The 17,490-nt window shown below is 38.7% G+C and overlaps 1 protein-coding gene across 1 annotated transcript in view; it reads right to left on the bottom strand.

The window, feature by feature from the left end:
• Positions 1 to 17,490, bottom strand: part of ANKS1B (ankyrin repeat and sterile alpha motif domain containing 1B) — a 370,859-nt gene that overhangs the window by 335,264 nt on the left and 18,105 nt on the right. Inside the window, exon 2 of the mRNA XM_063308683.1 lies at positions 7,719 to 7,799. Within this exon, the coding sequence (XP_063164753.1) occupies positions 7,719 to 7,799 (81 nt within the window). The remainder of the gene's footprint in view (positions 1 to 7,718; positions 7,800 to 17,490) is intronic.

Genomic DNA, 17,490 nt, shown 5'->3' with positions numbered 1-17,490 from the left:
TATACAAGAAACTCTTCTCTTCCCTCAACAATCATCTCAGCAGTCTTAATAATATAATATTTTTAAAAAGTCACCCTTATAGGTTTCATGAACTACCTCGCCAGCTACAAAGAACTGCTAAGATTGGAATTTGGTGTCATGAACCACTGAATTGCAAATAGTTGTTTCTAACTAGGCACTGAAAAGCAACTGCTGGGAATTCAAAGTTCTCACATACAGTAGGCACCCAAAGCTGCCCTATATTTTTGCTGGTCACTGGATCCCTTTGGACAGGATTATGGAGAATCTTCCAGCTCCAGTTGAGCCTCTCCTTAGCAACATAATTTTTATGAGTTTTGGTGTGCTGCTATATACTTTGATTATTCAGTGATAGTAATAAATTCTGGGCTGTTCTTCAGTCCTGACTTCTTCCCTGGCCCTGACAACTAGTTTTATCCTTTGTCTACTATGTTTTTGTACAACTGTTAACTCTTGATGACTATCTTATGCAGGAAAGCTGCATATGATTCAACCCTGATATACAAACTCTGCTTCCTCATTGCATATCCCTTTCTGTTTCTTCTCTTTTCCCCAGATCCTAATCTCCTAATCACATTTTATTCCCTTTCCTTGATCTCTGATCCTTGACCAGATTTTTATCTACTTTCTTTTCTTTCACTGTCCCTCATACTTCAAGAACTTTATTAGGTTCTCTATGGAGTTATATTCTGAAATAATTGTTATCAGCAGTGGCAAAAGATTATGTACTATAAGAGTGTACCCTACAATAAAGGAAAATATGATAAATAAAGCTTTCAGGTTTATTTCTGAAAGTCAATGAAAAACTTTATACTTGTCCTGAAAGTTACTTAGCTATAATTATAGTATTCATCCATCAATCCATCCATTCATTCAAGCTTATATGTTACTCCATTTCTGAAGACTAGTGACTTACAGATAACAACATAAAGTAAAAGATAAAAAGTCAGTTATATAAGCATAATGTGTCTCCCTGATGTGTCATCATTTGGGGAGCAGAATCTTAAAGCATCACCAAATGTTTCTCTGAATAGCCATGAACAGCCAGCAGTTCAAACATATAACAGGAAAGGTGTGATCTGAATACAGGTAGTGCTTGGTTAATGATGGCAATTGGGACCAGAATTGCTGTCACTAAGTGATGCTGTTGTAAAGCACGTCATCATATGACTGCACCACTTAGCAATGGCAATTCTGGCACTCCCAGTTGCCACTGTTAAGTGAATCATTGCAAGTCATTAAGCAAGGATGTCACATGGTTGCCCACTTGGGACCTCCTGCCAGCTTCCTCATTGACTTTGCTGGTTGGAAGTTGGCAAAGAAGGTCGCAAATGTCGACCATGACCATGGGGACACTGCAATGACCAGAATTCTGAGGACCAGTCGTAAGTACAGCTCGTTCAGCGCCATCACCAGTTTGAACAATCGCTGAATGAGTGGTCGTTAATCAAAGACTACCCGTAACTGGGAATAGGCTGTTTCAGACATGAGATGTGTAGCAAGCCTCTTTACTAGATCTTACTGGGTGGACAGATTCAAACTCAGGGAAGGTGATCTTCGAAGTATCCAGGCCCTGAGCCATGTAGGGCTTTAAAGGTCATAACCAGGACCTTGAATTGCACCCAGAAGCTGACTGGCAGCCAGTGCAGTTCCTGTAATAATGGTTTAACATGGATGAAACCAGGTAATCCCATAACTACTATGGCTGCTACATGCTGAACCAGCTGAAGTTTTCAAATAGTCTTCAAGGGTAGCCCCATGTAAATTAAACTGCAATAGTCCAGCTGTGAGGGACAAGGGAGTGAATAACTGAAACCAAATATCCTGTCCCAGAAATGTTTGCAACAGTCAAACAATATGTAATTGTGCACCAACTCTTCTGGTCACAACCTCCACCTGCTGTTCATGCAGGAGCTGAGTCCAGGAGACCTCTCAGACTGCAAACCAGTTCTGTCTTGGAGAGGTCAACCTCACTAAAAGTAAAAAATGGCTATCTCTGGTAACAGTTGGTTTATAAATCCACAGCCACTCCATTTTGTTCTGTGGCACTCCATAATGGAGTCCTAAGTTTGACCTCCCTCTTCCTGCTACCACCAACTCCTTACGTCTGCCCATAAGGAGAACTACTACAAAACAGTGCCTCCAAACCTTGCAGTCAGCCCAAGAGAATACAAGGGTCAGTGGTACTGAAAGCCACTGAACTATCAAGCCATACCAGAGAGATCTATTCCCTCTATCCTGGTCCTGCCAAAGGTAATCAATCCCACATCCAAACCTGAATTCTGACTAGAAAGAATTTTGATAACCTGTTGAAGACTCTGTAACTGTACTCCAGTCACCTTCACAACAACTTTCATTAAAAAAGGAGGGTTGGAGACTGATCAATAATTATCTAAAACATTCAGTACTGTAAGAGATCAATTTCTACAGATAATTTCAGAACTATACAGATCACAGGGGGGGAAAGGTGGTAATTTAGGTAAACAAAATAAAATCCCCCCCCCAAAATACAGTGCTCCATGTAGGCCACAAGATGGCATTGGTCTGCTACAAAGCAAGTGTTCTTTGCTTAGAATATTACAGATCACCAGATGAGAGTACAAAATATTACAGATCTCAGGAACATTCTAGAGGGAAAAAAAGAATATCTTTTTGAATATGCCTTCAGTAAACATAATAATTCCCCAACTCTTACAGATAAAGAACATTTAGACTTTAGCATAACACAGAAATACAAATCACAAACCTAATGCAGATTCCTGGTTAGAATGTAATACCTTTCTCTACAGCTTTAAAATTCTCTTGAAGCAAAGAACCTTGTTTGTTTTCACCTCAACTTCTCTTTTTTCTGGGTTTCAAAACTTGAATCAGAGGCTGCGAGGAGATGGTAAAGTTGGTTTTTTTTCCAGCCTTGATCCAGTTATTTCTCTGGCATTTTGCCCCTAATTTTAAAAGGACCATAACTTTTCTTTTTCCAGCAAAGTGAAGGTCTGGGGTAAAATGTGTGTAAGTGACAAGAGCATCTGTTCCTCACAGGAAAGGGTCTGAATCTACAGACTGCATTATTGTGAGTATCTGGCAAGAATGCTGACAAGGAAGTTACTTTCACAATAATAATTCAAGGAAATATTATATGGGTGTAGCTTAAAAAAATTTCTTTTTCAGTGCACGATAATAACCATACACTGCATGGTAACACCAGTCTTAGACACCCAGAACCAAATCCATCTATATTCTGGATATTGTTTGTTCACATAAAAGATGGTAGAAATATTATTTAATCAGTCTGATCAGGGAGGATTCTTTCAAATGTTCGAAGAAACTTCATGCTGTCAGTAACTCTGTCATATAGCCTTCTCATGATCCAATATGATGGAGGAGGAGGAGGAGGCGGCGGCGGCAGTGAGCTCTGCAATCCAACTCTGATATTTAATAACAGTCAGAAATGGATGCTGAGCAATAAACGGATAGCCCTAGGCAGATTCAGTGGCTGAAAAGGAAGCCAGAAAAGACAACAGCAGAAGGAGCAGGCAAATAGACTGAGAACTAATGCTTTGCTGAGAAGCCTGTAGGAGCCAAAGCCATTCTAAAAACCAAACGTTTAGAATGGTATCTAAAAGTGTGAAATGAGTTTGCTGCATTCATGTGGTAATGGTATAGAACAATGAGGATGACAGACAAGATGCAGGTTTCTTCAAGAAATAGAAAATCTAGTAATTTCTAATATATTCTGATGGACTGCCATGAAATAGAAATAATAATAATAAAAAAACCTATGGGGAACATATATGGTAAGTAGATGAAAGTAAATAATTTTCAGAATTATCTACATGAACAAGTCTCTTTACCATGCATATCTAAATTGCTTGCCAGAGTCACCCTGTGAAATGTTTATGCAGACAGGAAAGTGTTCATGTCCCTGAGACCTAGGATAGAATATAAACCACTGAACTTCTTTATGATAGTGAAGTAGCTGGAATTCAAATGGTCCTGGTCCACCACTGCTGGAATTAATTCTACTGTATTGCTCATTCTTGAAGAAGGAATAAAATACCTGTTTCCAGAGCAAAATATGTTGGCAGGGAAAACTGAGATGAACTTTATAGTATATCCACTGTTTATGGAGAACCTATTCCATATGATATTGTGACACATACAAACAAAATAAAAAGATCTTCTACAAAAGGGGATGGGCAAAGGCCACAGAAGACAGGCAATGGCAGCATCTAGATACTGTATATCTCTGATATGTAAGGAAGGGGATGGCAGAACTTAATGAGAAGTCTCTGCTTTTCCACTCTATTTCAGGGAGCCATAATTATTCCTTGAATAGGAAGTCACACCTATTCACATTTTATATACATTTAACCCACTTTTCTGCGCTGGTACTGCTGGCTGCCAGCCATCAAGATAGCAGGCTAGATTCCTGTCACAGTCCAGCAATAAAGGAACTTAGGCAGAACAGTCTTTTGGAAGCAAAAAGTTCTCTTTACCAGTATCTTAGGACAGCAACTGTAAATGTAGTCAACAGGCTTGGTACAGATTAAGACCAGGAATCCAGTAATCAAGCAACAAATCTGAGGGGAAAGACAGGAGACATGATGGAATAGAATCCAGATTTCCAAGCACAGCAAGATATACCTGGCAAATTTGAGGCTTGAAAAGTTGTTCTTAGCATTTTTTCCTAAGGACTGATTAACCTGATTAATTATGATTAATCAGGTTAACTATATAAGTCTGAAAATGTTTTCAGAAATAAAACTTAGGAAAGATCTAATCTGGGAAGGTGCGGCATGCTAGCTATTTTCAGGAGTTTATCTATTGTCATCTTGTTTTCAGTAGGGGATGAGAGGGGAGTCACCATGAACAGAACAGATATAAAGGGGTGGGGGTTACTGTGTTGCCTTCTCCTTTAATATATTCATTTTCCTTACTTTTGTTGTTTGTTTAGAATGAACTCAATTATCATTTTTTACTTTCAGTTCATTTGTCTGTCCATTAGCTCCAAATCCCAGAACCTGCTGTCAACAATTTACCATGGCAAAATATTAAATTGCAGGTCTCATTATGAAACACCAGTAACAGTTCCTGGGTAATCTCCTTTGAAGACAAGTACAAAAATTATTGATTGATCAAAATGATCTATGCTAACAGTCTGGATAAAGTTGAAGCCACCTTAATGTCAATGGCTGAATTTCAGCACAATCATGACAACTTTCACAGCCTTACCTACATCTTGAATAGGACTCATAGTACTCTCTAGAGCAGTATCTCTTCCATTCTCAATGCCTGCAGAACTTCAGCCCCAGCTCTGAGAAGGAGAAGGAGAAAAGCAGCTCTGAGAAGGAGAGCAAGAAAAGCAAAGTTGCATTTGTCTCTACTATGCTGCCCCCCCCAGTTCAGCATCTAGGTAATCTAAATAATATGAACAGTAAGATTCTAGGGAAGTGCAACATAAATCTGGGTATAATCTCTAATCCAGGAAACAACACTAGAATGAGCAATCAAATAGAGTGAGCAGGTCAAGACAATAGAAATGGAGGGCAATTGCTAAGCAAGCAATTATTTCTTTTTCATCTCTCCTTCATAGGCTGTCCTTCATTCAAACATGAAAGTTCAAGGACTGAAGACATCTTAGCAAGCACTGGAATTAATGAAGAGAACTGTAATGAAGCCATGGATTTGGACTAATGACACAGAACTTGAGTTTACAATGCTATAAGAGGAATTAAAGTTGTCAGTGCTGAAAATGTTGGCATTAAGAATATATCAGTTCTAGTATACATGTTTGTGTTCTATCTTGCTTCCTTTTGTTTTGCTTTGCCTCAATATTAAGCACCGTAGAAGAAGAATAAAATAATCTTGGCCTTAGACTGCAAGACAGACAGATGAATTGGTCTCTCTGCACTGTTTCAAGTCAGCCTAACAACTTGTGTTATATTACTAATACTGAGTACCAGAAGCATTACCAAAGTTGGAACTCATAATGGAACTGAAAGCAAAGCCTGTGACAGAACATTTAAATGTACAAGGCTGGGCATCTGAAATATGGTGCTCAATTCCAAAGCTTCATGCAACTGATCCTGTTTTCACAAGCCTGGAATAAATACAGGCAGGAGAGCCACCAGTTTTGAGCAGATGGTAGCCTGAAGACACAATGTGGTACTTGTTTAGCCACACTTTCACCCACAGAAAGGATTGTGGTCAAGTAAGATGATGTATTTATGGCAAGATTATCAAATTTAATTCTGCTAATGTTCATAGATTCCCAAGGTACAAAAAAACCATAGGGAATGCTTTGTTCCCCTAGTTCAAAAACTTCCAAAGTAGAACCCTCAGGCCTATAAACCAGAAACAAACAAGGATCAAATGCAAAATTAGCATGAGAAAAAAAGCATAACAAAAGACGAAACAACAGGAAAAAAAGGAAGAACAACAAACCATAATTATGATGGGAAAGAGGATGGCAGTATGCAAAATATTTTAAGTTTGGGAAATCTGCACATTCTTCCTTCATCAAAAAAAAAAAATCCAGTAGCCAGCTCCCTTCTCCCTCAATAAGGGGTTAGCAAGAAGACTGAGGAATCCCCACTGTAATGAATTTAGAGATAAATGGAGTGATAAAGTAAATGTATCTAGTTACCAAGATTTCTGTAACATAATCCCCCCCTTTTTTAATTAATCTGGTTAATAAGACATTGAAAATCTAACTTTTTTGATTCTGAGCAGTTGCTAGGGGCTTGAAAATAATAGTGAAATTATAAGACAACTAAATCACCTCAACAAATGACAGTGCTCCCAATTATGCTGCTGGTGCAGCAATAAAACAGAATACACAGGGTGATATAAGCTTTTTCAGTTCTAGTATAATTGCAAACCCACAGAAATAATGCAAAAAGACCAGAAGAACTTCAGAAAAGTTCTTATATCAAAGACATGGGACAGAGCAGTGATCACCCAGCACTAGCTGCTGAAACTTGACACATACACACACACCCAAAAAAGAAACAGTCATCATAAAACAGTAGCACTGAACCATATTTTAAAAAGTCAGTCCAGGACAACAAATACCTAATGGTATCAAAAGCTGCTGAGAAGCCACCAACATTCCAGAAATCATACAACAATATCATACTTCTCCATCTTTATACTGGCACAGACCATCCACTAGGTTGAAGAATGGCCCTCACAAATCATTTCTTCCAAAGGCAGCTGTGTTGTGTAACTATTACATATTGAAGGATATTACAATACATAAAAAATGCTAAGATAAGAATGAAGAATATTGAGATCAAATGGTTTTAATAAATAAGTCTTTTTTTCCCTGCAATTTAAAAGATATTAAAAACCCATTTTGTCTTAAAGAGGCATTTATGTCATTGACCCTATCCTGTCAAATCTAATCAGTAATGAAAAATGTACATTAAAAACCTGAAAACTTACTGATTCAACAATCTTGTCCATATATGTAGGTTATACCTGTGTTATCCATTAAAAAGTCACCATACAGAATTCTACTTATCACTGGAATAGATCCTGCTATAGTAGGCTTCTTCACCTGCAAAACTGGCATAAGTATTTCACTAAAATCAGCACAAACATAAAAATATGATGATGACAATTTTATGCAGCCTAGCATCAATACAAACATGCACTACAAACTAATGTTAACACAAAATCTGTAGTAATATGGCACTTACTTGTGACCATTCAAAGCTGCATGGTGTAAAGCTGTGTATCCTGAACTATCTGTGCAATTTATATTTGGTCCTCGCCAGATGCTGAAAATAAAGAACAAATTCCATTGTATCAGTATGAAGTTGCTAACACTTAAAAAATGATTAAATATTAATATGAAACAAATCAAAGACATTACAATTATTATAAAGGTAAAAGGGTAATATTTTAATTTTAAAACTTAAAAATAAGATATGACTATTTTACATACTGGGAACTTTCGTACCGATGGCAATCCCAGGTAAAAACTTGCCATCTCATAAAAGCTGGCTAATTTTCACGTTTCTGTCTGAAATAGATACTTTGTATCACAGAGCATAAACTGAAGAATTTCTTGAATATTGGGCTGTGCCATACAGTACAAATGAAACTCTTCTGCTCTTTTATTTAAAATTATTAAGGAATTAATTTCTTTCTCCTTGACCCAAGAAGAGGGGAGAAAGGTTTTGAATAGAAAAGAGTTAACAATTCGGAGGACAGACTGCTGGTAAAACATTTAATTATAATAGAATGTGCATGTTTGTTTATTTAATTATTAATGGCAAGCTTGTTAGGTTTGTGTTTTGCATGAGGTGGGACTAATAGTTAAGAGTTTCTTCCCTCAGCTTACTTCCCTTCCTTTTTCATGTTCCTCTTTGAATATAAAACTCACTACAAATTATAAAGTTTATACAGCCTGATTAGTTTTTTTCCTTAAGTCCACCCTCACATACAACTAATAAGAGACAGAGGGATTTCTCTGTGTGTGTGTTTGTGTTATATCCAATATGAAACTCTAGGAAATTAACCTGAGTGTTAAACATTGCTGCAGTGTATTGACTGAGAGAAAAGCCACTGCTTTTCATGTAGACACCCCTTAGAGTTTCAGGGTGGAATCTAACTGATAAAAAGGGGCAGGTGCAACTAGGGAAAACCAGGGGAGGAATGGGGTAGTAGCTTGAAGGAACATGTTCCATCCTGTATTATGCTTAGGTTATAAGAAAACCTTAAAAATTGTGTCAGAAGAGAAGTGAGAACCAGTACAAACAATAAATCACTGATTCTAACCAATGACTTTTATCTCATAAATGTTCTACCATGACTTTCCCACATAAAGTAGTCTAGTTTCTGGACTATAAAGTTAAATTTAGACTAAGCAACTATAATTCTTAATAGAAAGAATGTCTTACATGATTTACCAGAATAGATTGAAAGCACTACCAGGCAAATTCCAAAAATGGTAATTCAAGTATACCAAGAGATATAGTTAACCAAAGCTGTGAATCTTGCAATCAATAAAAATAAATTGCTTGAAAAATGAGAACCTCTGTATCAACAGCTTAGACATATTTAATCAATAACCAAAGAAAAACATTAAGGACATGTTACCAATAATGTAATGGTATGTTCAAAACCTGAGATTCCCTTTCTGGATATGTGGATATCCTCTCTTATCAGTTAAAAGAATAGATTTTTTGCCAGTTTCACAGAGATGCCATGATTAAGACACTGAGAAAGCTTCCCCTTTAGCAGGCTGGGGGATACAATGGCTTCTGAAAACGAAAACCATCCAGTTATTGAGATTTCTGTAACTAATCTTTTTAATAAAATTGGTTAAAGGAGCCTTGCTTTTGGGTGCAATGGGCTGTCTAGAGTTGACAGTTGGATGAACAGAAGCTGAATGATATCACTGAATCAATAATGCTATATCCAGTCTCCATATGATCTCACATATTACCTTCAGATATTCACTAAAGTTATGCAGAAGAACACTGTCCAAACAAAACTTGCCTTTTTACTCTTCTGAACTGATCATACATATATAAATCTTAATGTGAGAATTTGCATTATCACAAGATAATGAGTCTATATTCTGAATATGTACTTCCCAGTTGGTGGGATAAGGGCAACTATATGTTGGGTTGCAAGGTAGTCTTTAGGTTAGAGGCCCTAGGTTGCATAGAATAGTGTGAACATGTGCAGGATAAAACTGGACTTTGGTCATGCTTGTGACATATTGGCCCTGCCAAAAACTGGCACTATGTCTTTACTATTAGTGTAAAATACTGCTTATGTGCCATCATTATAACTAAGAATAAATGAGAATTTGGCAAGTATCTTTTGTTTCAACACATGATTTAAGCATGACTATTCATGCACACATAAGGCAAAAGAAGGAATCTAAATTTAAAAGCATGATTAATTTGATTGCTTACAATTAAAATTTGATAAAATTGATAAAAGATACAACGGCAATGAAAGGTTCTCAATATGGGGCAGCCAATCATTTGGAACAATCAAGAGAAGATCCTGGGGAAAAATGAACATGGCAGACAAAGAAGTGAACAAAACTAGAGTAAGAGTTGAAGTGCAGGCAGTGAAAATATATTTGGCTGGTAATTAAATACAGCACAAAAATATATTGCAGTGGAAATTACTAGTTTGACTTTGACTTACTAGTTTAACAAAGAAACAAAAAATACAGGCATAAAGGAAAAGTGAGATTAACAAACTAACACAGGAAGTCTAACACATTATCTTAACACTTCTCTACACTAATTGTTGCACCAAGTGTTGTAGAACATGCCTTTGAAGAGAATTTTGGAAGTTTGGCTGGAGAGAAACATTGTTGTAAGTGTGCTATAGAGTTCAAGTGTGCAGTCGCCATTTCCTGGCACCAGGAGGGAGAAAAGGATGAAAAGTCAAAGGGGGGCTTCCCCAGCAGAAAAGCATTATCTTCTTACTGCCTTAAAGAATATCTTAATTGCTCTAAAACAAATGTTTTAATATTTTCCAGAAAGTGCTTCAGGTCCTTGATTAGTTGGAAGATCAATGGAAGATCTATTGAGCAGGTCACAACTTTTAAGTATTTATGTATTCACTTTCAATCTTCTACTCACTGGACCAATCAAGCAAGGGAGCTTCCTATAAGAATCCAAAAAGCATCCTTTGCAATTATTAGACATGCAAGGCAACACAGCAACAACTATGTACCAGCAACTATTGAACAATTCAAGGCTAAAGTTTTGGATCCAGTGCTATCTGTACAGATGCTTCCAGCTTAGAAGTTATTTCACCTAAATTCTTAAAGGCCATAACCCAGGTTCCACATTCCACCTTTAATTATCTTATTTGGTTAGAATTAGCTGCATCTCCTTTGGGGCTTGTCTGTCAGCCCTACTAGGTAGATCAGACCAGGAAATCAACTCCACAGGAAGACTATAACACCTTTTATTGAGATTGGCTATAATAACAGAAACTTGCAAGTCTGATTGTGCTGTACCTCCTCCCCATTTTTATACTCCAGTGAATCAGGGCAGTATATGTCTGAGCTGTTTCCAAATATTACCACTTTGCTCTGGACTTAAAAAATGTTTCAGCCCCTTTTGCATAGGTAATGGTTCTTACATATTAGTTACTCTCTATGCCATCTGGGGCTATGCCACCTTAGATTCCGGTTCAAGCACATTCTTTGGGGAATGTTCTTGATTCACCCTACCTTATTAGACAGATTTAAATCTTCTATAAGAAGACAAATAGTCTTAATTTGGCTCACTGTGGCTTTTCCTTCCTGGCATAAGCTGCTCTCAGCCCTAACAAAACCATAGCTGATCCCAAGCAGAGGATATGGGATCCAAATCTCCAAACAGATAGGACCAGAGTTTTCTAGTTGCAATGTAGCTCAGTAGTTACCCCTCCATGGTCAATTCCCAGATACGTTTTAAATATTGTACACATTTCACATACAAGACTTTTTACTTTGGCCCAATTACCTATTAGGGCAATAACCTGCTGACACACCAGCATTCCTTGTGAAAACCATACCTGTATATGTTCCCATGCAGTGGTTGAATCTGTTTCTCATGTACTGTTAGAGTGTTTGTTATATATTAAATGAAAGGTAGAACTTCATATCCTTCATAAGGATAGAAATCTTAATTATTCTTCTGAGTAAAGGCTCATTTACTCATTTACTGAGTAAAGGGACGCGGTGGCGCTGCGGGTTAAACCGCTGAGCTGCTGAGCTTGCCGATTGGAAGGTCGGTGGTTCGAATCCACGTGACAGGGTGAGCTCCCGTTGCTAGTCCCAGCTCCTGCCAACCTAGCAGTTCGAAAACATGCAAATGTGAGTAGATTAATAGGTACCGCTTCGGCGGGCAGGTAATGGTGTTCCGTGTAGTCATGCCGGCCACATGAACACGGAACTGTCTACGGACAAACGCCGGCTCTTCAGCTTTGAAACGGAGATGAGCACCGCCCCCTAGAGTCAGACATGACTGGACTTAATGTCAAGGGAAACCTTTACCTTACTAAAGGCTCATTGCTATCCTCCTACAAGATTACCTACAACCAAAATGGTTGCCAAATTTCTAACAATAGCCATGGCTTGTAAAGATCTCCTGCTAGTTCCTTCACACTACTACTTGTTTTAGGCTTCCCTGTACATGTTTATTGTTGTTTTATATTTGATATATGATGTATGTAGAGAGTTAAGAGGATGGCTTTGATGAAGAGAGGGAAGATCCATTACCAAAGCAACAAAGAGGGAAATGATGCTTGAATCCAGACAAAGGGATGGATTACGAAAACAAGTCTGACAGAAACCCCCACAAATTCACATGAAAATAGAAGAGGGAGGAGGGGAAGCACAATCAGACTTGCACATTTATGTTATTATAGCTGATCTAAATAAAAGTAATTTTTAGGCTTCCATGGAGTCTATTTTGTGGTCTGGTCTGCTTTGTAGGGCTTACAATATATTGTTGAATTGTTATGTTTTATTATTTTTTTAGAAATCTGCACGTGATAACTGGAAGAATTTTGCTGCACTGTACTTTTGAAGAAAGAGAAAGGTAGCAAAAATAATTTCAAACCCTATAGGAAGAAAAAATTGTTAAGCATGCCCACGAAGGTATGTGGCAGAATTCTAATCAAACAGGGCACAACAGGTAACAATGAGCAAAATTTGGGAAGTGCAGCATTCAATCCCAACTTATATTTAAATGGTGAAAAATTAAAGCAGTATGTCTATTATGATACATTGTTTACTAGACAGGAAAAAGGAAATTTTACAATGAGCAAATGATGTTAGAAAGGTAGTGAGTCATATATGGTTTGTTGCAAGGAATATATATTTCTCAAAATAAATAAAATGGCTATGTATAAGAGCATCTTCAGCAAAGGATTGTTACCTTGTTGTGGTGCTGGAGCTTGAGCACCTCAATGATGCCATGAGCTAAACCGTGAAGGGCCACCCAAGATGGGAACGTCATGACAGAGAGGTCAGACTAAATGTGATCCCTGGGGAAGGTAATGGCAACCCACCCCAGTATTCTTGCCGTGAAAACTAAATGGATCAGTACAACCAGAGATATGTCGTTATACCATTGGAAGATGAGACCCCCAGGTTGGAAGATGGTCAAAATGCTACTGGGGAGGAACAGAGGATGAGTTCAACTAGCCCCAGATGTGATGACGCAGCTAGCTCAAAGCCGAAAGGACGGCAAGCGGCCGACGGTGCTGGTGGTGAACAGCGAATCCGATGTTCTAAGGATCAACACACTATTGGAACCTGGAATGTAAGATCTATGAACCAGGGCAAATTGGATGTGGTTATTGGTGAGATGTCAAGATTAGACTTTTTGGGGGGCAGTGAACTGAAATGGACTGGAATGGGCCACTTCACATCAGATGACCACCAGGTCTACTACTGTGGACAAGAGGACCACAGAAGAAATGGAGTAGCCTTCATAATTAATAGTAAAGTGGCTAAAGCAGTGCTTGGATACAATCCAAAAAATGATAGAATGATCTCAATTCGAATTCAGGGCAAGCCATCTAACATCACAGTGATCCAAATATACGCCCCAACCACAGATGCTGAAGAAGCTGAAGTAGAGCAGTTCTATGAGGATCTGCAGCACCTACTGGACAATACGCCTGAAAGAGACGTTATTTTCATCACAGGAGACTGGAATGCTAAGGTGGGCAGTCAAATGACACCTGGAATTACAGGTAAGCATGGCCTGGGAGAACAAAACGAAGCAGGACATAGGCTGATAGAATTTTGCCAAGACAATTCACTCTGCATAACAAACACTCTGTTCCAGCAACCTAAGAGACGGCTTTATACATGGACTTCACCAGATGGACAACACCGAAATCAGATTAACTAATCCTTTGCAGACAAAGGTGGCAGACGTCTATACAGTCGGTAAAAACAAGACCCAGAGCTGACTGTAGTTCAGATCACGAACTTCTTCTTGCACAATTTAGGATCAGACTAAAGAAATTAGGGAAGACCCACAGATCAGCTAGATATGAGCTCACTAATATCCCTCAGGAATATGCAGTGGAGGTAAAGAATAGATTTAAGGGACTGGACTTAGCAGATAGGGTCCCGGAAGAACTCTGGACAGAAGTTCGCAACACTGTCCAGGAGGTGGCAACAAAATATATCCCAAAGAAAGAGAAAACCAAGAAGGCAAAATGGCTGTCTGCTGAGACACTAGAAGCAGCCCAAGAAAGAAGGAAAGCAAAAGGCAACAGTGATAGGGGAAGATATGCCCAATTAAATGCAAAATTCCAGAGGTTAGCCAGAAGAGATAAGGAATTATTTTTAAACAAGCAATGTGCAGAAGTGGAAGAAGACAATAGAATAGGAAGAACAAGAGACCTCTTCCAGAAAATTAGAAACATTGGGGGTAAATTCCAGGCAAAAATGGGTATGATCCAAAACAGAGATGGTAAGGACCTAACAGAAGAAGAAGAGGTCAAGAAAAGGTGGCACGAATATACAGAAGACCTGTATAGGAAGGATAACAATATTGGGGATAGCTTTGACGGTGTGGTCAGTGAGCTAGAGCCAGATGTCCTGAAGAGTGAGGTTGAATGGGCCTTAAGAAGCATTGCTAACAACAAGGCAGCAGGAGATGATGGTATCCCAGCTGAATTGTTCAAAATCTTGCGAGATGATGCTGTAAAGGTAATGCATGCTATATGCCAGCAAATTTGGAAAACACAAGAATGGCCATCAGATTGGAAAAAATCAACTTATATCCCCATACCAAAAAAGGAAACACTAAAGAATGTTCAAACTATCAAATCCAAGGCTGGAGTTAAAATCGCTGGAAGAAACATTAACAATCTCAGATATGCAGATGATACCACTTTGATGGCTGAATGTGAAGAGGAACTGAGGAGCCTTATGATGAAGGTGAAAGAAGAAAGTGCAAAAGCTGGCCTTCAGCTAAACCTCAAAAAAACCAAGATTATGGCAACCAGCTTGATTGAGAACTGGCAAATAAAGGGAGAAAATGTAGAGGCAGTGAAAGACTTTGTATTTCTAGGTGCAAAGATTACTGCAGATGCTGACTGGAGTCAGGAAATCAGAAGATGTTTAATCCTTGGGAGAAGAGCAATGGCAAATCTCAATAAAATAGTTAAGAGCAGAGACATCACGCTGACAACAAAGGTCCGCATAGTTAAAGCAATGGTATTCCCAGTAGTAACATATGGCTGTGGGAGCTGGACCATAAGGAAGGCTGAGAGAAGGAAGATCGATGCTTTTGAACTATGGTGTTGGAGGAAAATTCTGAGAGTCCCTTGGACTGCAAGAAGATCAAACCAGTCCATCCTCCAGAAAATAAAGCCAGACTGCTGACTTGGGGGAATGATATTAAAGGCAAGACTAAAGTACTTTGGCCACATAATGAGAAGACAGGACACCCTGGAGAAGATGCTGATGCTAGGGAGAGTGGAAGGCAAAAGGAAGGGGGGCTGACCAAGGGCAAGGTGGATGGATGATATTCTAGAGGTGATGGATTCGTCCCTGAGGGAGCTGGGGGTGTTGATGACGGACAGGAAGCTCTGGCGTGGGCTGGTCCATGAAGTCAGGAAGAGTTGGAAGTGACTGAACAAATAAACAACAACATAAGAGCATGCTTCTCTCTACTTTATCATGTGGAAGTGAAAGTTGAGTATGTTAGGAGAAACATAAAAATAAGTTGAATGCAATGGAATGGGTTACTTAAGAGGTCCATGTGGTAAAAGGAAGAAATAGGGTGAAGAAGTAATGAATGTTGAATGAATATGGAATAAATTTAAAGTGTTTAACGAGTACAAAGGTAGTACACTGAGATGGTTTGGTCATATAGAGAGAATGAATAAGGATTACAAAACAAAACAAATACAGGAAGAGGGAATGAGCTGAAAGAAAAGGGAAGTCCGAGAGAGTCATGGGTGGATAGAGCTGATAAGATCCTAAAAAAGAAAGAGCTGGTAAATTCAAGGTACAAAAGGCAGAGTATGAGTCAGTATATACATGTGGTAGAAGCATGGATGATTTGAAAGGATAGAAAGGTATGGGGAAGTAAATTGAACAGTGTAGGTGTAAATTAGATTTTGTTAATTGCCTCTTTTCCCCTCTCATCTTTTGGCAGTAATTTCATTCACTCGTTATTTCTTACCCTTTTTTATGCTTTGCAGGATGCTGCTAAACCTGAAACAGAATTATATGAAGTGTATCTATATAAGAATACCCAACAGATTGCAAGGCAGCTGTTAAATTGTTATCCAAATCATCTTCCCTACATGCACTTCCCATTCATTCTGTTGGAAGATTAATCCATGTTCTAACACTTTTTCATACAGAATTCATACTTTCTCTTCCTACTTTCATTCTACTTTTCTTACATCTCTATTTTTTCCACAAAATCCACTCCTGATACTTATCAGAATGGATCTTCTCCACTTCAGAACCTATCATCACTCTTATATCATTCACTAATTCTTTCAGTCTTTCATCATAAATATTCAAATTAATCATGCTTTTAGCATTCTTCCTTTGCCATTTGCCAGTATGAACAGAATTTATGCTTAAGCCATGTATTCACCAGTGATCATTCTTCTCCATTCTTGGGTTTCAATCACTTTTTCTGTCCTCCCTTGTCTCATTTCCACCCAACCATTCATATTACCTAGTAGTAACTTTCCCCCCTTATATCGCATTATATCCCATAGGTCTTCTGGGCACTTACCCATAAAACTTTATAGATTAAAACCAGCACCTTGAATTGTATCGGGAAACCTACTGGAAACCATGCAGCAATCACAAAATACATGTTAGATTGCTGAAACAGTTTGTACCCATCAATAGATGGGCTGTTGTATTCTGCACTAATTGCAGTTTCTGAGTAGTCTTCAAGGGCAGTCCCAGATAGAGTGCATAGCAGTAATCCAATCTGTAAGTAATGCGGGCATGAGTGACTGTTGCCAGAACCTCCTGTTATATAAAGAATTATAATTGGTGCATCAGCCAGAGCTAGGCAAAGGGACCTTTGGCTGCAGTTTCCACCTGCTGATCTAGGTGGACCCCCAGTTTGCAGATCTGATCTTTCAGGGAAAGTGGGACCCCACCCCTCCAGAGCCAGCAGGGGAGCCACTGACACAGAGCCACTATGTAGGTACTGGCTAAACAGCCACTCCATCTTGTTAGTATTCAAACTCTACACGTTTTGTGCCATTTAGACCTTTTTGGTCTTCAAACACTGAGTAAGGACCTCCATAGCATTTCCTGTTCTGCTCCTGTAGAATCCTTAATTTGTCCCTGAGTGCCGGTGTAGACACTCATATCCAGTTACCTCTGAAGTAGTAACTCTAAAGTTGTCATGGCAAATTATTATCTTGCACTTGGTTCTGCAGCTAGTGTACCAGCTAAAAATCTGGAGGGTAGATCTTGGAGAAGGGAACATCCCC

This window comes from Candoia aspera, chromosome 7 (assembly GCF_035149785.1).
Source record: "Candoia aspera isolate rCanAsp1 chromosome 7, rCanAsp1.hap2, whole genome shotgun sequence".
Taxonomy (NCBI): domain Eukaryota; kingdom Metazoa; phylum Chordata; class Lepidosauria; order Squamata; family Boidae; genus Candoia; species Candoia aspera.
The sequence above is the reverse complement of the archived record's forward strand: the minus strand, read 5'-3'. Positions and strand labels throughout refer to the sequence as shown.